At 32.5% G+C, this 24,968-nt stretch overlaps 2 protein-coding genes across 2 annotated transcripts; one reads left to right on the top strand and one right to left on the bottom strand.

The window, feature by feature from the left end:
- The first annotated feature begins 13,508 nt into the window (after positions 1–13,508).
- LOC131628996 (uncharacterized) lies at positions 13,509–15,305 on the top strand. Its single transcript, XM_058899799.1, has 3 exons — positions 13,509–14,006; positions 14,087–14,757; positions 14,834–15,305. The coding sequence occupies exons 1-3, from the start codon at positions 13,509–13,511 to the stop codon at positions 15,303–15,305; spliced, it is 1,641 nt and encodes a 546-aa protein (XP_058755782.1).
- Positions 15,306–15,827: 522 nt separating this feature from the next.
- On the bottom strand, positions 15,828–16,321 carry LOC131628997 (uncharacterized). The gene is made up of 2 exons (XM_058899800.1): positions 16,172–16,321; positions 15,828–16,073 (listed from the first exon to the last, which is right to left on the bottom strand). Exons 1-2 carry the CDS (start codon positions 16,319–16,321, stop codon positions 15,828–15,830), a joined length of 396 nt encoding a protein of 131 aa, XP_058755783.1.
- Between the last annotated feature and the right edge of the window lie 8,647 nt (positions 16,322–24,968).

The raw sequence follows: 24,968 nt of genomic DNA on the forward strand, positions 1-24,968 counted from the left end.
TATGAATTTTTTAATTTTCAAAAGATAATGGTAAATGTAATGAAAATTTTTACTCAGAAATTAAATTTTGAGTTTTTTTTTTTAAATAATTTTTTAAAATGTTCTAAATATGTTTGCAAAACAATCATTTAAAAAGATACATAGTACTAGGTGCATAATAATTTTGTAGAGATTAAAATATCCTTTTTTTTTATGGGGACCAAAAATAAAATTTAGTATTTTATAGAGATCCATGCAATGTAAAGTTTGTTTGCCACAGGGGCATCTTAAGTGTTCATAAGAGACCCGTGAGTCTGATTCATGGAAGCTGCGAAATGCTATCTACTTTGGGTGTTAGAACCCTTATTGCTTTGACAATAGTCTTTGTGATTTGCGGCTAAACATTAAAAATATTAGCTGCCATGTTTGGATGTTGTGTTTGTTCGCTATAATTAGCGTCCATTGATTTTGTGTATTTGTTTGTTATAATTATAATTTATTGAATCAACGTATATATGCTTGCCTATGGTGGGGTTTGTATTTGGTGAGATGTTTATACATCTTTGTACTCTGTTCCGCGTCATAGAGGACCGTTCCCCAGCCAAAGGTAGGATTTCTGTCCCTATTCCTAAGGCTTGGCTCGGATCGAGGTGAACATAGTCAGATTTCACCGCTTGACGCCATTGGATTGATTGGATTCGAAGGAGGTTGGATGCGCCAGATTCATAGAATGCGTTTAATTTGTATTGACTTTGTACAAATGCATGTAGTCTTTATCGGATACGCACAAATGCGTGTAGTCTTTAACATCTATGACTTTTGCATTCTTAAAGAGAGATAAACGAGAAAGCACACAACAGAGGAAGAAAATAAAAGATAGACAAATACTTATATTCATAATGAAGTGAACTTGTTACAGTGAAACAAGGGAATGACTAGATAAATAGACCTTCAACCATAACATCACTTCAATGTATTCGACCTTATCTTTGTCTGCCGAGATAGTGTTGGATGATTGGCTTTTTCAAGAATGTAGCTTGAGGACGACCGCTTAAACCTTAAGGCCCCAGAACCATCTTTGTCGAATATTCCGTCACAACGCCTTTTGAGCACTAAAACGACAACATTCTCGCTCCCCTCTTACTTTGGTGTGAATATCATCCCTGATCAGGAGAGACATGACTAAGGGCCTGTTTGTTTCAGCTTTAAAAAATGGATTTTTCTTTGTATTTTCTTAAATAGATTTTTCAAAATCGTTTTTCAAAATATTACAATTTTTTTATATTCGTTTTTTCTAAAATGAAATACTAATTTTGACATCCTTTAACACAAACATACATTATTGAAGACTAAAACTTAGTCAAAATCGCAATTTTTTCAAAAAGTTGTATTTCAAAAATGATTTTTGTGAAAATTTATTTGAAATAGCCTCAAAATTAAGTGATTTTTTGAAATTTTGATATCCAATTTTTTTCTTCCATAAATAGATGAAATACCTAAAATCACATTTTAAGAATAACTATTCAAACAAATTTTCATTTGAAGCTTTTGTAAAATTTGTTTTCACAAAATTATGTAACACTATAAAAATCATTTTTAAAAAAAGCCAAAACAAACGGGCCCGAAGTATTTGCTTATAGGTGATCTAGACTTACGACTGGATTGCCATGGGTACAAGGCTATGGCCAAACAAAGGTGACATTTTTTAGGAGGCCCATCTCCCCGACCCTTATGGAAGAAGCTTGGACCACTCTTTTTGTCTAATAAACTCTCTAAGAAACGGTGATGTCGGGCGAGGAAATATGAATGAGACAATTGTTGTCCAGAAGTTTCTTTGGAGCAGACTTGGTTTCCTTGCTATCAAATATGACATATCTCTGCGTTCGATTCTGAATGCTCTTGATTCGGAGACCTAAGAAGGTTATGAACTAGTAAATTAGAAATTGAATCTGAAATCATGAAAATCGTAGGAATCAGAAGTCAAATCATAAATTGATTATCATAGACAATGCTACTGTTCCGTTCAAGAACTAGAATTGGATGCAGTTGCTGAACAGAGTATCTTAAACCAACGATGTTGATTTCCTTTGCGGCGACGAAGGGTGGACCTGCATGGTTAACACTCTAATGTCCAAGTCAGTTCAAGATTCAAGACGCGTGTAGTAAAAGTGGAGATCAGAGAATGTACCTTGCTCATGATTCGAGTTATGACATTTCCTCATTCTAATCATGTGTCCAAAAGTAAATTCATGTGAAAACAAAAATTTCATGATTCGAGTCAAGAATTTGTATGATTTGAATCATGAATATGTATGAGATTTTTTAATCTAATAACAAACATCTTGATTTGAATCACCTTGCGTTGACTTTTATTAAAGAGAAATTTTATGAATGCAAAAGAGATTTTAACAAAAATAACTCTTTTTAAAAGATGTAAAAAAAATGATTGCGAGAGATTTAATTACTAGAAAAACTAGTAATAAACCCGTGCGTTCGCACGGGTTATGGTACGGGACGCATATTTGTTTCAGATGTATATTTTTTAATAGGAAAATGTCTGGTACCCGTTAAAAAATAATAATTGAATGCATAGAAAAATGTCAGGTACCCGTAAAAAAGTAATAATTGAATGTATAGAAAAATGTCTGGTACCTGTGAAAAAATAATAATTGAATGTATAGAAAAATATCCGGTACCCGTAAAAAAATAATAATTGAATGTATAGAAAAATGTCTGATACCGATAAAAACATTTAGATCGATAAGATTTTTTAATAAAAATATAATTTTATTATAAAATATGTGAATAATAGAAGCTAAAGAAATATGATAAAAAAATAGAAGTTAAAAAAATTATGAATGAAAAAAGTATGAGAAAATTTCAAGTTTTAGTCTATTATAATTTATAAATTTCAAGTTTTAGTCTATTAGTCTACAATTCCAAGTTTTATTCTATTATAATTTATACATTTTAAAAAAGAGAAAATTGGTTTGAAAAGCTGCTTTAGTCTACATTTTCAAGCTTTAGTCTATTATTCAATAGACGTAAACAGCAGTAAAACAAACAAAACCAAAAACCTTAACATATAACTACTAAAAATATGTGGCAATATAAGAAAAAAGAATGTAAAAGAAAGTTGCTGAAGAGAGAGTATAGGTAGGAGTAAGAAAAAACTATTGAGTAAAATAAGGGGAAAGAAAATATTTGTGTTTTCAAGAAAAGATTTAAAATATTTGAATTAGATATTATGTGAGCCAAGCCATGCATTGGAAGCAATGTATCATCATCATGAAATGAAAAGAAACGTGATAAGAAAGAGAAGTAAGCAAAACAAATGAATTGTTTGAAAGAGAAAGCATACACGTGAAACATATAGAAGTAGAGGGGTATGATGGTATTTTCTAGAACAGTTTATTTTCTTATATTGTAGATAAATATCAGACAAACAACAAAACACCCAAAAACTCAAAGATAACCTAGAAGTAATTTGACCTTGATCCAATCTTTCATATTATTGACAAGTGTTTAATTTTATGCCAACATCACATAGTCCCTTTTATACACTTAAATGTATCTTTCAACACAAAATCTTCCCACTGAACCACTTCAAATTCATGCCACAACTCTTTCACAAAATCAAGATAGCCAGTAGATTGGGACCAACATGTAAACATTCTATAAGGCTTTGGTGCTCAGTTGACCACATAAAAACTTAAGAAAATTGGAGAGTAATTTGAGAACCCCTCTTGAAAGATATTTTTATACACAATGAAATCACACACTCCGCCACCTAAGAGATCTGACATCCAATCAAAGACAATTCAGCTCTCTATTATTTATAAAATCTTTAAACTGATTCATATCATAATTCAACATAAGCATTCTTCTACCCTTTTTTTCACCTTGTAAAGGCATGAAATTGAATTTATCACAAAACAAAAAAATTAGGTTTAACCAAGCTTCTAAATAAGCCCAAAGATCCTACTTACATATTCATTTTCAAGCAGCGTACATATTCATTATAGATTGAATTCCCTCTCGAAAAGAAACTTGCTATCAATTATTAACATATGATTCAAAAAGATGAAAATTGTACTTGAAAAAAATTAGTCTTCCATAGTTAAAATGCCCCGCAAGCATCAACTAAGGGTAGAGTGGAAACTCGAGCTGAGTCGAACTTAATTCATATTGGTTCGACTTGACAAGAGTTGGACTGGTTCAAAAACCGACTTGAGTTTGTCATTATTTTTTTCAACTTTAAACTCAGCTTGAATAAAGTTAACGAATAATTCAGATTGATTTGTTAGCTCAAACTCGGTATGACTCGATAGTTTGAATCAATTGGATAAAAGAGTTAATTAAAAAAACTAAAATTTTAACTGAAGGCCATGTAATTTATATTTGGCTTAATGGTAATTTTTCTTAACAAAATTTTTGGATGCATCTCATTCAACTCTATATATAAAAAATATGAGAGTAAAAGAAAGTATAATTTTTAATGTAAAGAGCTTGAATTTCACAGATTAAATTCCTGCAATTTTGGAGTTTGAACTTCATCAGATTTAATTTCTGCAATTTTGTAGGCTTTGTTGTTTCCTAGCAACACTAATTCACTATTTTGGTCACATAATTCCTTAAACACATCGTTGTTTGGAGTTATGTGCCAAGTGCAACCAAAATTCATAATCAATTCCTTGCTATGATTGCTGCTCAAAACCATTAGGTTATCATATGATTCGTAATCATTTTGAATAATGACTGCATTGTCATTGTCCTTGCTATCGCCATTACTCTTCAACCTTTCAGGACTCCCTTTTCTTATTTGACATTCCTTATTACAGTGGTAATACCTAATAGCATGAGCATTACCACCATAAGACTTTTGTTGAACTTTACCTTTTTTATTCTCAAACTTACCATCCTTCTTCGAGAATTTTCCTTTTACAGACAAACCTTCTCCAACAGATGGTGGCTTATGCTCATTTCTTTAGTTCAAGTCCTTAAAGTAAAAGGACGATTGCACTTCTTCAAAAGTCAGAGACTCTCTTCCATACAAGAGAGTTTCTTTGAAATGAGCATGAGATCTTGGTAAAGCACACAACAACAATGCTTGATCTTCATCATTGATGCTAACATCAATTTTTTCCAAATTAAGAGTCAATTTATTGAACATATCCAGTTGTTCAGTCAAAACTTTATCTTCACTCATCTTGAATGAATACAGAGCTGCTTTAAGTAGAGACGATTGACCAACGACTTGGTCATGTACAAACCTTCGAGTTTGTTCTACACATTATTTACCCTTGATTTTCATAAACAATATTTAGTCTCTTTATTAAAGGTTACTTGCAGGAATATCGACTAGTAATCCTAGGACATAGTGCCTAAGTGTTATTGATTTTGTGTTTTGTTTATGGTAATGTAAATGCTGGTGATCACAACTTAACTTCTAAGAATAATAGAAAATTTAATGGAAAGTATAAAGTAAAGAAGAAATGGGATAATGTTGATAATTGGAAAGAAGAAAGAAAAAACTTTTAAATTTGCAGTAAAAGTAAAGTTGCCTGAAGTTTAATAACATGGAACACATACATATATTTTTCAAATGACACTCTTTTCTCTTAGTAACGCGGATATTTTGAGTTTCTTTAAGAAATGTAACAAATACAGACTCCTAAAAATTGAAAAAAATATATTCTTATATAGAGATCCTAAAATAACCGTCGATCACAGTCGATTAAGCACGTTCTGCCATGTCTTCGACTTCATGCAACCTTTTGTCCGACAAGCTTCCACGTGTCTTTGAAAAACTGCCTGTCCTTATCCACCAAAGTTCAACTCGACTTTGCTTAAAACAACAAAAGAACCCAAAAAATTTCTAAGTCCTTAGAATTGCATGACTCTATCTCTCCAGTATGAAAATCCGACTGAGAATTACAAGCCTTACTTCGACAGACCCGAATGAACACAACCAAAATCCTGGTTCGACCAAGACTTGACCTAGTCGACATCATAAGCATTCATACCCTTAATCTTTAGGATACTGACCATAATGACTTATATTTCATGTGTGTCAAAAATTCCAAGGTAACACACACCTGCTGTAGTTTTCTCCTTTGAGACCTGCTGGAGAACCTTATCACCAAGGCTCAATATGATGGCACGTGGGCTTTCTCAATTATTGTCGTCTTCTCCTTCTCCATTAGGGATTCATCCATTTTTTCCGATCCCTTCAATGCTTCTAACAAACCATATTGAACAAGAAGAGCTTACATCTTCAAGCACCATAATTCAAAATCATTTACTCTAGTGAATTTATCAATCTCATAATTCGTTGATGACATCTTCTCCATGCTCGCCGCACCAATTTGTTGAGAAATTGATGGCAAGAAAAAAGTAAATCTAAGAGAAAGAAAGAGTTTCTTGATCAAACAAGAAACCTTTCAGTTCAAGAAGAGAGAAAAGAGGGAAAAAGGAGAGAGAGAGAGAGAGAGAGAGAGAGAGAGAGAGAGAGAGAGAGAGAGAGAGAGAGAGAGAGAGTTGGTTATGACGGTTATTCAATTCACTTTCTCATAGATCGTTAAATGATTACAAATGAAAAATAACAACCAACCTCTCTTAACATGTGAGAGAGCAACCTATTTATAGACTACTAGCATATCTATCTAAAGTATGATGATAGCTACATGACATACATATCTATTAAATCATCAAACTACATGGTGTATTAAACATGAACACACCTCGACTATATCATGCTTGAGCTGACTTCAACTTACAACATGTTTGAACTGACTTAGACTATAACATGTATGATTCAGCTCTGTCAAATCTTAAAGCTACTTTTGTCGAATTTTTGAATTGGATCCAATACTAACTTATGACTCCAAAGTTCTAACAATTAAAATAATCTTATTTAACTTCACTAATTTCAAAAGAATTATAGACAATACTTCTAACTTTCATCTAACACATTTTTTATCAAAAGAATATCTATATCTCAAGATATTGTCACCCACATTAATTCATTCAAACAACAAATGCGTATCACTTATCACATCATAAAACTTTCAACATATATTTTATTATATTTTACTATAATAGATAATGAATTTGAATTTTTTATAAACAGTATTAGATATGTTTATTACTCCTCTTTTATATAGTTTTTATGATATTTTTTTAGTACGAGTGTTAGTTTTAAAACAATAATTTTATTTTAAAATAGCATTTATAGCTTAAAATATGTTTAAAATATATTATTAAAATTTTTATAGAGACTTTTTTTAGAAATCTTGATTTAAAGACCGAACAAACTTCTGTACGAACTTGTCTCAAAATAAAAATTATTTATACTTAATTAATAAAATTAAATATAAAATTTTGAGAGGAGCATATTCTAATAACCCAAATATGAAATATGTACTACTAGACCAAACTGCAAGATTAATAGAGATTACAATTACCAGAAAGAAAATTAACAAATAATTCAAAAAATATTAGTATTATTACAAAATAACTCAATCACTAATTATATTCCTTATTTAAACTGGAAACTATTAATTATAAAATTTGAATTAGCAAATCCATTATTTTTTAGGACTTTTCAAAGGTTGTTTCAATCAAAAGCAATAATCATATTAAAAAAAAGGGAGGAGATGAATTTTAATAGAGGGAAGGGAATGGGAGGAGAGTTGAAGAATATTTTTAAAATTATATGTGTTTGGTTCAAAAGAGGAGAATGGAGGGGAAGAGAGATTCTAATTAAAAATATGTTTGGTTTACCGGGGGAGGAGAGGAAAGGGAATGAACTTTACTGATAAATTATATTTTTATTCTTATAATTTTATATAAATGATGTGATATTTAAATTTAAAAAATTCATAAATATCTTTTTAGTAATAAAATTTTTAATATTGAGTGATTACAAAAGTTTTAAGTTATCATGTAACGTTAAATAAAATTTAGTATATTTGATTCGTATTATAACCTTTTCGACACAAATTAAACTATATGTTAATAACAACTTTTAAATATATAAAATAATAAATTTTGTTTTAAAGGGATTATTCCACAGTGACACGATATTAAAGTTGATCGAAACATTGTTATCGTATGTGAGAATTAGAAATTTACACTATATCCATTAATCTGGATTGTAGGACAATATTTCTGCTGACTAAAATAGTTCAATATTATTTATAGATCGGAGTTAAACTTAATTTATGCATATTAGAGAAATGGCTATCCATTAGATATATGGAGGTGTTTAGTTAGTTTTGACAGTTAGTTACACTATGTGCAAAGTTAGTTATATTAAGTGTAACTAACCTCAACTATATAAACCCTTGCCTTGTATAGCCATCAATATCATATACACTATTTTCTTATCTTCATCATCATTATCATCTTCTTTCACCTTCTTCTTCTACCTCCATAGTTCAGTGTCAATCAAGCATGGCATTATCAAAGTTTCTTCATTAACAATATACTCATACTCCTCAACATAACAAGACGTATTTTCTAAAAAATAAAATAATGAGAATTCTTATACTCAAAATGGATAATAAACTCATAAATGCACTAATGCCAATTTGAGATCCATCGAAATATTATTAAAAGTAAATTTGTAATTTTTCTATTTTATATGATAATATTTTAAAAACAATTAACTATTATAAGAGTATAGGCATGCGTTATTCAGCATTGTCCGTCATAAATGGCTTTTTGAACCTATGGTTTAATAAAATAAGCTAGTGCTTGTTCCCCAATTCACAACAAATTAATGCATTCTGGAAATTAAAATTAAGTTCATATTATCCCCACATTGAGGACCAGTCTAAGCAAAGAAATCAAGTGAGTTAAATCAGCTACTATTGTTAGGCAAAATTGTGATCCTACTTTTTTTATTTAGTTTGACTTAATAATTTGCAACTTGCCATTTAAGCAAAAGAGATGAACATTTGTTGAATATAAATAAGGGAAATGCTAACCAATACCTTCAGGGTAATGGTTATGACTTTAAAATAGTAAATTTATTTCGGTAATCTGCGTATTTAATGTCCTGAAAATTAAAATATGAGGTATGCTATGCATACACCAGTTTCCTACACCAGAACACTTTACACCGTATATACATGCACTTGTTCATGTGCTGCACGCAAATCAAAGTGAAAAAAAATGATTAAAAAAATGATGAACATATCTTTACCGTATAAATTACGGTGTGGGTGTACACATAAGTGTACAAGTAGCATTTCTCTTAAAATATTAAGTTTTCTATAAAATAATTTCTTCGTTTGGAATGCTTAACCATTACCCTGAGGACAGTGGTTAACAAGATCCTATAAATAAGTATATTGTATTTGAAATATACAGGTAGGTTATGCGGTGGGAAAAAATTGATTATGAATGATTGATTTTGAAAAATTGTTGATTTTAATAATAAATTAAAAATAAAATGATTTATATTGGTATAAGTTCTTAAAAAAATAAATCAAATAGTAAATTTTAATATAAAAATTATGTTTAAATTTAAAAGCTATAAATCTTATTTTTACATAGAATCAATTTTGCAAAGTAAAATTAATTCTACTAAAATTATGATGATTTTTTACTTCTTAAAGGGAGGCATTAAGGATGACAATGAGTTGAGTTTGGGCAAGGTATTATATTACCCGTCTTCATACTAACAGTTTAAAAAAATTATGTACCAGAGCTCATATCTGCGTGGCCATCAATGTTCATACCCGTATTCTATAGGTCCTCAATATCCATATCCGTACCTGTTTACCTATGTTTGTAGTTAAATTAAATCGACTAGTTATAAAAATTTAATAGTGATATATTTTTTAAGAAATTGATAAACATATTTTTATATGATAACATTAATGACATTATATAAATATGTAGTGAGAGTATCAGCGGAGTGGATAGTAAGATACTCGTGCCTGCATGATCGGAAAATTAGCAAGTGTACTATTTTTCATCAATGTAGTTTTAAAAAGAGGTTTATACCCAGTATCGAACTCGCGGACTGCGTAGGAAATATAAGTTTCACGATTATTCAATTGAACAAAAGATCATGGGATTTGTTTGTTTGTAGAGAATTTATATTAATTATAACTAATAAAAGCAAAAGTAAAATAATCGTTCTTGACAATATGAGAAAGCATGCTAGGTTAGGTGTTTAAATTGCCGCGCAATGAACTTTATTCCCCAATTTATGAAATACAGTTATAATGAACTACTACCGAATCTCAAGAGTTGTTTTCCTTAATTCCTTAACGGAAAACCTTTGGTGTTTATCTTTAATCCTAATTCCTTAGCTATTAACGATAACAACAAGTGCTATAATAATGAATATCAAGAATTAAACGGTTACTACGGTGAAATCCTCATTCCTAAGCAATTTTTACCGAAGTATTATTGTGCAACATGCGTTGAGTGGTTTGTCCGACCTAAACATCAACCGTAAATCCAAAAACTATTTGTCCGATAGAAAAGGCATTAAAAACTTTGCACAATGAAGATAAACTCATTAAAACTTGAATAACATAAATTGAGAGAAAATTAGTTCATAACAATGGCAATTCAGGGACACCCCCTAGCATTGGGGGGTTTAGCTACTCATAGTAATATTCAAAGAATTATAAAGAAAGATGATGAACATTACAAAAATTAGGGAATACTTTGATCTTCAATTGCGATTGCCGTTGAAAATCTCCGTTCTCCGAAACCCTTGATAGCTTCTATTCTTCACCGTAAAATTCTTCAATATGATCCAAGATCCTTTTCAAACTCTCAAACTAGGACTAAGTAGTGTTAGGTTACATTCCATTCATGTAAAAAGTCGAAAACGCCCTTAATGAGACTTGGAATAATGAAACAGCTCAAAAAATCAATTTCTGGCCGCAACAGTTGACGTGGGCGTGTCAAACGACACTGGCGCCCGCGTCAGCCTCTGTTTTCTCTTTAAAAAAACTCTGTTTTCATCTAACAGCTGACACGGCCGTGTCAAATGACACTGGCGCCCGTGTCAGCTCCCAGCAGCATTTTTTTTCTTTTTTTTTCAGCTGACGTGGGTGTGTCAAACGACACTGGCGCCCGCGTCAGCTTCTTTCTTTGCAATTTTGACTTTGTTTTCTTCTGTTCTCGTCCCATTTTTTCGGCGATTCTTCCTTACACCTGAAATAACCAATAACTACCAACAAAGTGATCAAAAGCAACTATTCTACTAAAATTTATCAAAAACAATTAGATTAGCAAAACATGAAAGAACTACTAAAAACAAAGAACAAACCGTTCACAGTGTTACCGAAATGACCGATTTTTACCAAATAAATCGCGGAGTATAAGAGAAATTGGTGACCGATCATTGCACCCATACCTGCTTATTTTAATGGGTATGTGTGCCTGTGCCCATACCTATTTTGTAGATTTTTATCCTGTTTATTATGAATTTTTTTTTTTTTACGGAAACTCATAGGATATGAGCCAAATTACCATCCTAAGAGACATTACTTAATTGTGTTTCCTTTTACATTCCTTTTCTCTTTATTTTATATATATATATATATATATATATATATATATATATATATATATATATATATATATATATATATATATATATAATAACTTTACATTTATTACGCAATAAAGATGCAACACTAATAACTAGAAAAAATACTAACTGACTTCCTAACTACAGATGTGATAAATTAGCATCTTTATTAAGTAGGTTTAAATGCACTTTTAGTCCCCCTATTTTGATGTTTTTAACTTTTTAGTCTCCAAACTAAAAAAGCCAAGTTTCAGGTCCCCCATTATCAGTTTTGGTGAATATTTGAAGGTCCCCTATCACTTAAGTGTAATTTTAATGACATGGCAACTAATATTTGGTCCAGTCACTTGCCACATCACTATTCTTATTTTAAATTCAATTTTTAATTATTAACTTAATATTTAATATTTTCATAAAACATTTTATGTTAATTTATGGATTAAATTCATCATCAGTTGCCCTATCCTCATCTTCCCTCGTAAACCTTCGTCTTCTTCAATTTTTTCAGATAACATACTTAAGTTGCTCCTAACCAAGTTAAGCTCCGTTCTCGTAGTTTTTGCTCAACCTTGTTCATCTCCGTTGTGCATCCACCTTCGACTTGAACTTCATTGCAATGTCAGAAGAGTTCCCAGTTCCACTTTCATCAAAGTTGAAAGAAGATGAAAAGTTTTGCTTCAGGTACGTATTTGAACATCTTTGTCTGTGGTCCCAATGTGTTTTATATTGTCTGTGGTCCCAACTATTAAAAACCTTAATTTTTTATGTATTGATTTGATTGTGGTCCCTACGAATGAAAACAAAATGTTGTTTAATCTAAAAACCTAACCCTAAAATTTGTCTTATTCAGGCCAGCTATTGCCCAAAAAATTAAGCTAAGGATTCACCATCGTGGTAAACTTGTGCACAGTCCTGTTAAATGGTACCTAGATGGGATAGTTACAGAATTGAATTTGGGCATGGGATGTTGATTATATATCATACATAGAACTAGAGAAATTGATTCATGAGGTGGGATATACCAGTCTGAAGTGTATTTGGTATGTGAATCCTAGGTTTAGTTTTGCTAGGGGTCTGGCAACTATAGAAAATAACAGGGATGTACTAAGGTTTATCAAGGATGTTGAGGGATTTGATATTGTGAATGTATATGTCGAGCATGCCATTGATATACCTGAAATAGTTGATGAGGGTGTAGAAATGGATGTGGATGGTACTAATGCAACTGTAGAGGGTGAGAAAAATGGTGAAGGAGTGGAAAATACTGAAGGTGCTACAAATGATGAGGTAGAGGGTGATGCTGAAGGTGCTAAAAATGCTGGAGTAGAGGATAATGTTGATGGTGAGGATGATGTTGGTGTAGAGGATAATGCTGATGGTGAGGGTGATGTTGGGATAGAGGCAAATGCTGATTGTGAGGGTGATAACATGAATGATGCTGAAAACAATATCGATGGTGGTACAGATGATGATGATGACTTTGCACCTGATATTGATGAAGAGTCTATAGAACTGGATTGGACTACAGTGTTACCTACAGATACATCATCAATGCCAACTGAGAATGTTGTGGATGAGGACTCAGATCAGCTATACACTCAACCTGGTAGTGAAGATGAAGAAGAGTATGAACATTTTCCAAATTTTCAAAGTTGTGGAGATAAAAGGTTCAAGTTAGGGTTGGTGTTTAACAACAAGGATATCATTAAGGATGCTGTCAAGGAGTATGCAATGGTTAACAACAAAAATGTGTACTTAAAAAAAATGATGCAAAAAGGATGGTGGTCAATTGTGAAGAAGGCTGCAATTATCATTTGAGGTTTAGTAAGAGGGCTGGAAATCAGTTTTGGCAAATCACCTCCTTGTATGAAGAACATGCTTATGCTAGGACTGCCTTAATAGGCAATCAAAGACTGAATGGTTGGCAAAGCAGTTTGTCCACATTCTTAGACATACTCCTAATATGAAACCAGCTGGGTTGATAGCTATATCAATTGAGAGATGGGGTGTGAAGCTGTCAATAGACCAGGCATATAGAGCTAAGAGAAAAGCTGTGGAATTGTTACAAGGTGCTGGGAGGGATCAGTTCACACATCTAAGGAGCTATGCACAAGAACTCTTGAATTCTAACCCCAACAACAATGTTATTTTAAAGTGTAGTGATTCAAGTAATGGGCCTGTATTTGAAAGAGTATATGTCTGTTTGAATGCATGCAAAGTTGCTTTTAAAAAAATCGGTAGACCTTTAATAGGTCTGGATGCATGCTTTTTGAAAGGTGACTATGGTGGACAATTGATGGCAGCAGTTGGGAGTGATGGGAATAACCTAATATTTCCCATTGCATATGCTGTTGTAGAAGCAGAGACTAAGGGTTCTTGGGAATGGTTCATAAATCTTCTCCTTGAAGACTTGCAGTCAATTAATAAGCTTTCATATGCCTTTATCTCATATCAACAAAAGGTAAATGGTTTTATGCACGTCTATTTAACTTATGTTAACTGTGGTCTTTTAACCGTGGCTTTTGATTTATGGTTTTTCAGGGACTTGTACCAGCTGTTCAAGGAATAAGTGAACATGTTGAGCAGAGGTTGTGTGTAAAGCATTTATATGGAAATTGGAAGAAGAAATTTTCAGGGTTGGTTTTGAAGGAGGTCTTTTGGAGTGCAGCAAGGGCTACTACCATTCCAGAATGGGAGAGAGCAATGATTAGGCTTAAAGCATTGAATGAAGAGGCTTGGAAAGATATTAAGGAAACACCTGCAAAATTTTGGTCTAGATCACACTTCAAGACACATGTTAAGTGTGATCTTCAAGTTAATAATTGGTGTGAGGCATTTAACAGAGCTATTTTGGAACACAGGGACAAACCAATTATAAGCTTGTTAGAGGGAATTAAACATTACATCACCAAGAGGATCACAAGTCACAAGGAAATGATGCAAAAGTACAGTGGAGTGATATGCCCTAATATCCAAGTTATTATTGAAAAGAACAAGAAGAATGCTCATGGCTGGACTCCTACATGGCATGGTGATGATGACATGGCAATATTTGGAGTTACTAATGGGAGAGACACTTTATGTATCAATCTCAAAGAGAGAACATGTTCGTGCAGGAAATGGATGTTGAATGGTATTCCTTGCAGCCATGCAATCTCATGTATGTGGCAAATGAAGAAATCTCCAGAAGATTATGTTGATGATTATTACAAGTAAGAGTTTTATGTAATTTGTAGCTATATGTAATTTGTATGACTGCTAAATTTTAAATGTTTGATGTTAATCAAGTGTTATGGTTGTTATTTGTATGACTGCTAAATATTTGGAGTATTATGGCAACATAATATATCCAACTAATGGACCACAATTGTGGCCTGTTATTGATGGAGAAGTTGCAGTCAACCCACCCTTGATGAGAAGGGCTATTGGGCGCCCAAAAAAGATGAGGAACAAGTCAAATGATGAGCCAAGAAACTCTAATGTGCTGCCAAGGACTTTGTCAACAGTCTCATGTAGGAAATGTGGAGCTGTTGGACATAACATAAGAAGTTGCAAGGGTAAAAGAGCTGCAGATAGATCCATACCTGTTGGTGGGAACAAGAAGGTAAAGATTAAGGGTGCTGCTAAGGGTAAGGGTGCTGCTAAAGTTAAGGGTGCTGCAAAGGTTAAGGCTACTAAGGCTGCAAAGACTAAGACAAATGAAGCTGAGATTGCTTCATCATCCCAGGGACCACCTGCAACACAGCCCACTCAAGAATAGTGATAGGATTCAAGTTTATGTAATGTTTATTTTGATTAAGCTATTTTGGCAAGTTCATGAACAAGTGTCTGCTATGTCTATTTTGTTAAGCTATTTTGTTATGTATGCTTTGGCAAGGTCTGTTAACTTTCTGTCATGAACAAGAGCATGCTATGTTTATGTCATGAACAAGTTATTGTCATGAACAAGTTATGATTAATGTCTAGAACAATGTTATGGTCAATGTTATGGCAAGATTTGTTAACTTTCTGTTATGGTCAATGTTTTAATTTGTTGTGCTATCTTGTGCTGCCAATTTAATTTGTTGTGCTATCTTGTTATGGTCAAATTTTGTCAATTCAATTGTATAGCGGAACATTACAATTCAAGTCAATTCTATGAAACACAATTTCAATTAAAACACAAGTTTACATTAAATTTCAAGGGGGATAAGATCCATTACAATTGACATCAAAGAACAAGTTACAACTGAACTGAACTAACAACACAAGTAAAATCAGATGCCCTAAAATCACATAAACCCTACTTCATTACATTTAGCATCACAAGTCCTACTGCCATAACTAATGTCATTGAAACTGAGAATTTCATCAATAAGTTCATTGCATTCAACTTCATCTTCACATCTGCTACTTTAGTATTAGCTTCATCCAATCTATCCCTTTCATGCTCCAACTTTTTCTGCAGGGAGTAAATAATTTCCTTGGCCCTTGATGAGAGTTCATCGTCGTACCAAACAAAGTGGCTACACCTTTTATGGCCATGTACCTGCAAACCACACATATATAGAATCACAAATTAATTCTGCTGCTACATACATATGAGATGAAAATGTAAACTTTCAGTTACAGTAACCATAACATTACCTTGTACATCCCACACCCAAAAAAACGTCTGCCTAGGTTCGAATCAGTCCATGAGGTCATCAATGGAGCTTCAAGCCCACACCTGCACTGGCTTCGAAACTGACATGAACGTGTAGCCCCGATACTACTCGCCTTCGTGCATTGAGACATCTATGGAAAACGAAACGAAAGAAGAAGAAAGGGCGAAGAATTAAATTGAAGAAGAAGACTTCGTACGCATGCGTTGAAGGATGAAGATGGAGACTTTGCCCTAGTTCTGCTACTCTTGCGTTGAGATGGATGAAGAAGACAATCCAATACTTAAAGATTCAATTTAATCCATAAAATAACATAAAATGTTTTATGAAAATATTAAATATTAAGTTAATAATTAAAAATTGAATTTAAAATAAAAATAGTGACGTGGCAAGTGACTGGATCAAATATTAGTTGCCATGTCATTAAAATTGCACTTAAGTGATGGGGGACCTTCAAATATTCACCAAAATTAAAAATGGGGGACTTGAAACTTGGCTTTTTTAGTTTGGGGACTAAAAAGTTAAAAATACCAAAATAGGGGAACTAAAAGTGCATTTAAGCCTATTAAGTAATAACATTTGTGCTACCAATCTAGACATAGAAACGTATATTGGAAATGAGTATTTTAATTGAGTATTTGCTCCTACATATATAGCTAGCCCTCAATATGCTATCATAGGAAACTATGATAGTAAGCTTATATTCAAAGACACTCCCACAAAATGTGCAATTATACTATGTGGATTTCCCTTATAATACGTGATAATCTTAAATAAGAAAAATAATATCCTATAATCCGTCACGCAAACTCAGAACTCATGATATTATAAAAGTATTTATCCACATAATAAGATTAAAATATTCCAACAAATTTATGCTCAAAGTATATAGCTAACATTTCAGTTTCATTAATTGAATTTATTTGACTCATACACTAAGTATTTAATTACGCTTATAATATATATATCTGGGACATGTTTAGCACAATAAATTATTTGATTAATTTTAATAGAATTATTAAAGATTATTAAAAATATTTGAATATATCCATGGAAGAAAATCTTTGGGCAATAAGTAGATCCTCAAATGCATAGAAACTCAAACGATAACAAAACTGGGACTCATATTTTTTTGTGTTAACTGACCGGTATCCGCGGGGGAAAGGGGCCCCACGTGACTAATCCGGACCCGGGCTCGGAGACGACGGCACCGTGGCCCTAGGGAGTTTTTGACTCCAGCCGGGATCAAACCCGGGTACTAGCCGGTTCCGTTCCTTTTTTAGACACTCTTTAAATAAGAACAAATGTGATATACAATGTGTTCGGTATATTAATAATCATAACCTATTGATATATTATGATAGTTAAATTAGATTTTCCGTTATTCAAAAATTAAGTTTTTTTACATTTATTCATATTTAAATTCATATCCGTTAATTACATTAATTATCTGATAAAAATAAAATTTAACTAGTTATGATTTACTTCCTTCACTACTCAATTAAGTTGTTATATGATAAAAAGTTTAATATAATTATAAAAATATTTGTCCACATAATAATATTAAAATATTCCAAAAAATTTATGTTCAAAGTAATATATACAACATTTCACTTTCATTGAATTTATACATCTGATTCTAAAAAAGCCTACAGAAAATGATGTAAGCCCAACTCTGTAAAATTCTAAGAAGAAAAAAAAATTAACCAAAGAGAAATTGTGAAAGAGAGTGCATCTATTTACAAACTTCCAAAGAAGCAATAAAAAAAGGACTAAAATGAAAAACTGAAATTTAGACCTAAAAAAAAATGTTCTACTTTACAAGTAAACGAATGATAGGGACCCAGAGGCAGAATGCATGTGATCTAGTTACTTACCATCATCAGTATTTTTGGATTACTAACTTGTCTCAGTTGTGTTTATTCATGACTAGCCAAACTCACAGGCACCAGAAAAGGTAACACACTCTGCTATCAAACCAAATGGAAATGGAATGAATATGTAAAAATTTCTGTTTGTTGTTTTTTCTCTCTTTTATTTCGAGAATATCATTTGTTTAAGGTGGGGGTACCTTTAGAAAAAGACAATCCAATCTAATCAAGCAAGAAAACAAGAAAATCTTTTGTGTATATTAGTACTACCATTTTATTGTTTAGGTTTTTCATTTATGGTTCTGACATGTGACCTCTCTTATGCATCTCTTTTCTACCACAAAGTTAATACTATTATTGTGTTCTTTCTCTCTCTGTCTCTGTCATTGTTTGTGAGAAAAATATGAGTGAGAAACTTTAAACAATAGAAACAGAAGCATGAAAGCACTACTTTGGATTATATTATTATTATTTTTCATGCAGTGATGCAGTGACACATGCAGCCGTTTTTGTGATGTGTTTCTGTGACGTTACTGGATGAGTATAAAGAAGTTACCACAAGTGGAGTTTCTTTTGTTTTACAAACAAGGTTATATGTATATATACATGTGTTTTATTTGCTTTAATTTACTTGGTTATTAAGATAAGATTGATCAAGTTAGGTAACTTTGGGATTGGTGGCATTATATATATCCTTTTGGGTTTGTTTATAAATCGTCTCAATGCAATATAAAGTAATTTTTCTGGCCATTATTATAAAATAAAGATTTTTTTTAGGTTTATTGAGTAATAATGTATCTGGTCTATATAAAAGACCAGATATATTCATTATTCAAAGAACCTAAAAAAAAAATTTGTTTATAATAATAGTCAGAGGAAGTACTTCATTTAAAGTGTCTCATCTATATTTATTCTCTGTTTTAAAATAATTGTCTATTTACATTATCTATATAATATATATTTTTTTTACTATACTCTTATTTATTGCCGTTCTTTTTATTCAACTACTCCACTAACTATAATTAATAAGAATTTTATAGTAAATGTTATTATTTTTATAATTAAAATTAATACATTTTTTTAAAGAACAGTGCATTGCTCAAATATGATTGTACTTTTTATGAGACGGGTACAAATTATGCTATATTAATATGTGTGAATAATTGTAGGCCGAGAAAGTTTAGTGGTTTGAACTTGATTGATCTTGATCTTTGGAACAAAGTCTCATTGCTGAAGTTCATATAGAACTTGTTAGATAAAACAGACAACTTATAGGAGAGATGGATCCGTGTGTATTACTTTAACAATCGTCGGGTTATGGAAGCGCATATCCCAGCTACTGTCTCTTGGATAATAAAAGCTATCATGAATCATCGAAAAGGGATCTAATTTGAACATGTTTGGAGTGATATGATGAATGGACATAAATTTGATATGAAAAAAGATTATATGGCGCTTCAAAATAACAACCAAACTGTGGTATGACGAACGATTTTCTATGAAAACAGTGTCAATCCGCGTGCTTTAATTTTGTTAATTTGTGGATTGCTTGTAACAGTAGGTTGGCTACCAGAACTAGAATGAACAAAATAGGCTTGGTTACTACAACTGAGTTTTGCTTCTGTAATGCTGAAGAGTCACAGAGCAACCAACTGTTTGAGTGCAGGGAGACAGGTAGTATTTGGAAAAAGTGTTGGAATGTATTCATGTAAATCATAATCATGTCCGGTGGCATCATGAATTAGATTGGATTTTGCAGCATACAAGAGGAAAGGGAAGTGGCGCGTCGGTCTTAAAATTGGCTTTTGCTGAGAGTATCTATGAGATTTGGCGGTATCATAATGATAGAATTTTTGGTATTGATGTACAAAATAGGAATATTGCTGAAAAAATTATTGATATGATAGTGTATAGAGGATGGACAAATAGAAAACTTAGAGCACACCTAGCTAGTTTAATGATCGAATAGTCGATCTTTTTTTGTCGGTCCTTATGTCTTTTTGATATTTGGGGACGGGATCCTTACGATCGCCTTGTTTCTTACAATTTTTTAAATTAATCAAAGTATTATTTAGTTCAAAAAAATGTGTGAAAATAAAATAATCGACAATAACTAATAATTTTAATTAAGTTAGATGAAGTCGTCTAAGTCAGATGATTATTAAACGAATAAGATACTTGATTATTCTTAAGTAAAAAATGTTTCACAAAAGTGGAAGGAGAATGAGTTATTAGTGTTACATTTATTTGAAGTATAATATATTTTTATTTACATTTATTATTATAATTAATAGAAATCGAGTTATTTTTTTTAAGTTATTCTAAATAGAGAAAAAATAAGATACATTAATAACGTAAATCAATTTTACACTGTTAATCAATTAATATCATGTGTTTTGTCAAGTCACCTTTATATTTAAAATTATTCAAGTTTTATTGTTTATTTTTTAGACGATCATTTAAGTTATTTTACACTGTAAATACATGTACATTAAAATTTTTTAAAAATTTAAAAATTAATTTTTTATTAAAAATATGCTTTTTATTTTTTTATATTTTGAGTTTAGGTTAAAAAAATTCTAGAGAGTGGAGAATCAATAGATAAAAGAATTTTGATTGTAAGGAGTAATCCGCTAAGATGTGGTATCTTATTTAATTCGGATAAGAATATCTTCAATGGTGATATATTAATTGATTCTTTAATTCTTAAGTTTTATTGTTTATTTTTTTAATCATTGGAGTGTGCTAATATAGTAATATTTATTACTTAAACTTAAGAGATGTAGAGCAATTTCAAAAGTGGAGAATTTAATATTAAATATTATTATTTTTTAATCAATTTGATTGAAAAGTAGTTATTAAATTATAGTACAAATAAACTAATATAAATTGATAAAATCAAATATATGTTGCTTATTTATAGTTATCATTATAGTAAAAATAAATTGAAATTGCTTAGAAGTTCCTTAAATGCAATATGTGAATTTAGGTTCACAAATGTTCTAAGAAAATTTATGGAAGAAAATTTGCTAGGCAACCCCTCATGGGTTTATTAAAATAGAATATGGAAAAAAGATAAGTAAAACATGACCAATTTAGTAGGTGAATATGTTTTCTACCTAGTGAATCAAGGCTGTTTTAGTGACTTTATGAACATGACTTAATTTGCTTTCTAATAAAGAAAAATCAATTCAATAAGTTAGAAATAAAGAATTTTTTTATCCAACTAGTCTATTTTTTAAAATTTATTCTCAAACTAATCCATGTTTCAAGAGAATGTTCAATATACTCCAATTTTAAAATAAAAATTTTTGGCACGAAGTGCAGACGCTAAATGAATTAGCGTTGCTTTTAAAAATTATAGTGATATCGCTAATTGACAACTGCATGTAATGTTTAAGTGTCAGCGTCAATTCAATTGGTTACGTTGTGTAATATTTTTTTTCAAACATAAAATTTTATTAAAAAACTAAATATTAAATATTAATATTTAAATTAAATTACTTTTACAAAAAAACAAAATAAACACTAACGAGCACGACCAGGTTGGTTAAATCGGCTATCGGTTAATTCACACTCCCTAGCTACCCTAACTTGAGCCCTAATTTGCGGTTAATTCACCACAGGTGTAACACCCCAAATCTACCCCGAAATAAGCAGGAAAATCAGAGTGCAAAAATCTTAAAAACAATTCAAGCATCATGATTCGAGGCGTCACATTTAATCGACTAATAACACATTCGCATGTCATGCTCACCAACATAGATATATAACACATATAAAGGAGGGCAATAACCAATGCATTAATCATCAATGTCAAAACTTAATCACATCGCAGCGGAAATCGAATATCAATAACAATCTAAGTCATAACATCATGGGCAACATGGCGCAATATATCCAACAAGTCTCAGCATAACATAATGATGAAAGCCAACAAAAGGTAAACAACAAGAAGCAAGACATAAGCAAGTAATCCGACATCCCCCCGAGTGCTACGTATCAGAGCATCGACACACCGACTCGAGCTATAAGGTACCCGACTACACCGCTTCATCACCTGCACGTTACTAACAGAGGGTAACATTCAAACAGAAGGGGTGAGATATCATTCACGATAAAGAAACGTATGATAATATTCAAAGCGTAGTAAGGATCATACATATATCACCGCTTCTCATCACATAACATGTTATACAGTTCAATTCGCTAAACATCTAGCAATACAGTAAGATTGTCAAGTAACAAGTATAACATCATATCTCATTCACAAGTATAATACGAATACATCAAACAAGCATCTCATCGCTACGTCTCAACAACGTCTCATCACCACATCATATAAACACATATTGAGTATAACATCACATGCCATTTCAATGCGAATCGACTTATGCGAATGCATGTGGTACCAATTTGGAGTAAAACTCCCACCGTCTCAATTTTGCCATTGGGCACACCGTCACTATTTGCCAATAAGGCCACCGTCGCTTTTGCCAAAAGGCCACCGTTGCTTATGCAAATGAATGGGACACAATGAATGCAACATCCACACTAACACAACACAAACAACACAGACAATACGTCACAACATCACTCAAAATCACCATCGAACATCATCAATAGGATGTCGAACTTCAACAACAACAAAATCACCAACATTCATAAGAATGCATCACGTCATTATCACGTCATTAGGTTGCATCATCAAAAAACAACAATTCATCTCACAACAAAAATTACATCATACAACAATCCAATTCAAGAAAAAGATTCACAATAGTTTCTAAAGATATTCAAAGCGTATACAATGGAAAGACATCAATTAGAGCTTCCCGAAGTTTCAAATGGCATACGAAAAGGAGTTACGAATCAAAAGTTACACATATTTGAATTTTCCCAAATCTGTCTTCAGTTCGCAACGCCATCCATGTTCGCGGCGCGATGACAGAAATTCTGCTGTTCGCGGGGCAAACTCAGTTCGCGGGGCGAACTGAACAAAAATCAGAATCTCAATTCAACTAACAGCTACGGGTTCTAATAAAAAATCACCCAAAATCTCATTCCAGACCAAATCCAGCACATATTAGTGATACCTAGCATGTTACTACTCATGGGCAATCATTATAACATCATTCAACACAACAATTCGCAAAAATCCAATCGATTTCACTCAAAACCTAACATTTATCAAGAAAATGATTCAATACATATAACCCTTAAATCCCACCATGAACTATCATCATACATCCCTTTAGAATGAAAGAACCCCACCCTTACCTTAGGTTTTGGATTGAAGCCAACTCTATCTTCAACCTTGAGATTCTCCTATTATCTCCTCTCTTCTCTTTTTTCACCAAAAACCCCAAATGAGCTTCTAACTTCTATTTCTCTAAAACCCTTGTTTTGTGAAACTCATACTAACTTCCTAATTGCTATTGGTCTCTAATTAACACTCCCCACTTACTAATGCCAACTTAGGCCCAATAACTCTTCTAACTCATGTTATTTACTATAAAAACTCAATGGATAACACAAAGAGCACATAAGCAAATAATTAACACATAATAATTAAACAAATCATATAGCACACAATTAAATAAAATACTTAAATGAAAAACGGGTGTTACAACTCTCCCCCACTTAGAATATTTTCGTCCTCGAAAATTACCTCAAGCAAACAACTCAGAATACGACTCGCGCATCTTGCTCTCCAATTCCCACGTCAAATTCTCACCGGCAGCACCCGACCAAACAACCTTCACCAAAGCAATCTCTTTGCCTCTAAGCGTCTTCGTCTCGCGGTCCTCAATCCTTATAGGCATAGTCTCCACCGTGAGATTATCCCGCACTTGCACATCATCCATATGGATTACATGTGAAGGATCCGAAACATACTTCCAAAGTTGCGACACATGAAACACGTTATGCAAATTCGAAAAATTAGGCGGCAACGCCACCCTATACGCCACATTACCAACCTTCTCTGAGATTTGATACGGTCCAATAAAACGAGGAGTGATCTTCTTCAACTTCAAGGCTCTCCCCACACCAGTCGTTGGTGTAACTCTCAAGAATACGTGATCACCAGCTTGGAATTCCAAATCTTTCCTCCTCTTGTCATAGTAACTCTTCTGCCTACTCTGCGAAGTCTTCATCTTTTCACGGATCAACTTAATCTTCTCGGTAGTTTCTCGAATAATCTCAGGTCCAAGTACTACACTCTCACCCGATTCATGCCAACACAACGAAGTCCTACACCTTCGACCATACAATGCTTCGAAAGGTGCCATACCAATACTCGAATGGTAACTATTGTTGTATCTGAACTCTATCAATGGAAGATAAGTATCCCACGTACCTCCCTGCTCAAGAACACACGATCTCAACAAATCCTCCAAGGATTGAATCTTCCTCTTCGTTTGACCATCTGTCTGAGGATGATACGCCGAACTCAACCTCAACTTAGAACCTAATGCCTCTTGCAAACCCTTCCAAAAATTTAAAGAGAACCTCGGATCTCTATCCGAAACAATACACAAAGGAACACCATGCAACTTCACAATCACACGGACATAAATCTCCGCCAACCTCGAAATTGGATAAGTGATGTTAATAGGTATGAAGTGAGCCGACTTCGTAAGCCTATCAACAATCACCCAAATCGAATCATGTCCTCTCACGGTATTCGGCAAACCCGTCACGAAATCCATAGAAATGCTATCCCATTTCCATTCCGGAACTTCCAACGGTTGCATTAATCCAGCAGGCTTCTGATGTTCAACCTTCAATTTCTGACAAGTCAAACAAGCATACACGAATTGAGCTATGTCACGCTTCATTCCAGACCACCAAAACAACTTCTTCAAATCTTGATACATCTTTGTAGCTCCTGGATGAATACTCAAA

The sequence above is a fragment of the Vicia villosa genome, unplaced genomic scaffold, assembly GCF_029867415.1.
Source record: "Vicia villosa cultivar HV-30 ecotype Madison, WI unplaced genomic scaffold, Vvil1.0 ctg.000494F_1_1, whole genome shotgun sequence".
NCBI lineage: Eukaryota > Viridiplantae > Streptophyta > Magnoliopsida > Fabales > Fabaceae > Vicia > Vicia villosa.

Excerpts from the sequence above, each read along its gene's own strand:
- LOC131628996 (XM_058899799.1), top strand. The coding sequence starts at position 13,509 with ATGAAACCAGCTGGGTTGATAGCTATATCAATTGAGAGATGGGGTGTG. Across the intron at positions 14,007-14,086 it reads TTATCTCATATCAACAAAAG|GGACTTGTACCAGCTGTTCA; the intron begins GTAAATGGTTTT and ends ATGGTTTTTCAG. Across the intron at positions 14,758-14,833 it reads TATGTTGATGATTATTACAA|TGTTATGGTTGTTATTTGTA; the intron begins GTAAGAGTTTTA and ends ATGTTAATCAAG.
- LOC131628997 (XM_058899800.1), bottom strand. The coding sequence starts at position 16,321 with ATGTCTCAATGCACGAAGGCGAGTAGTATCGGGGCTACACGTTCATGT. Across the intron at positions 16,074-16,171 it reads TTGGGTGTGGGATGTACAAG|GTACATGGCCATAAAAGGTG; the intron begins GTAATGTTATGG and ends TGTGGTTTGCAG.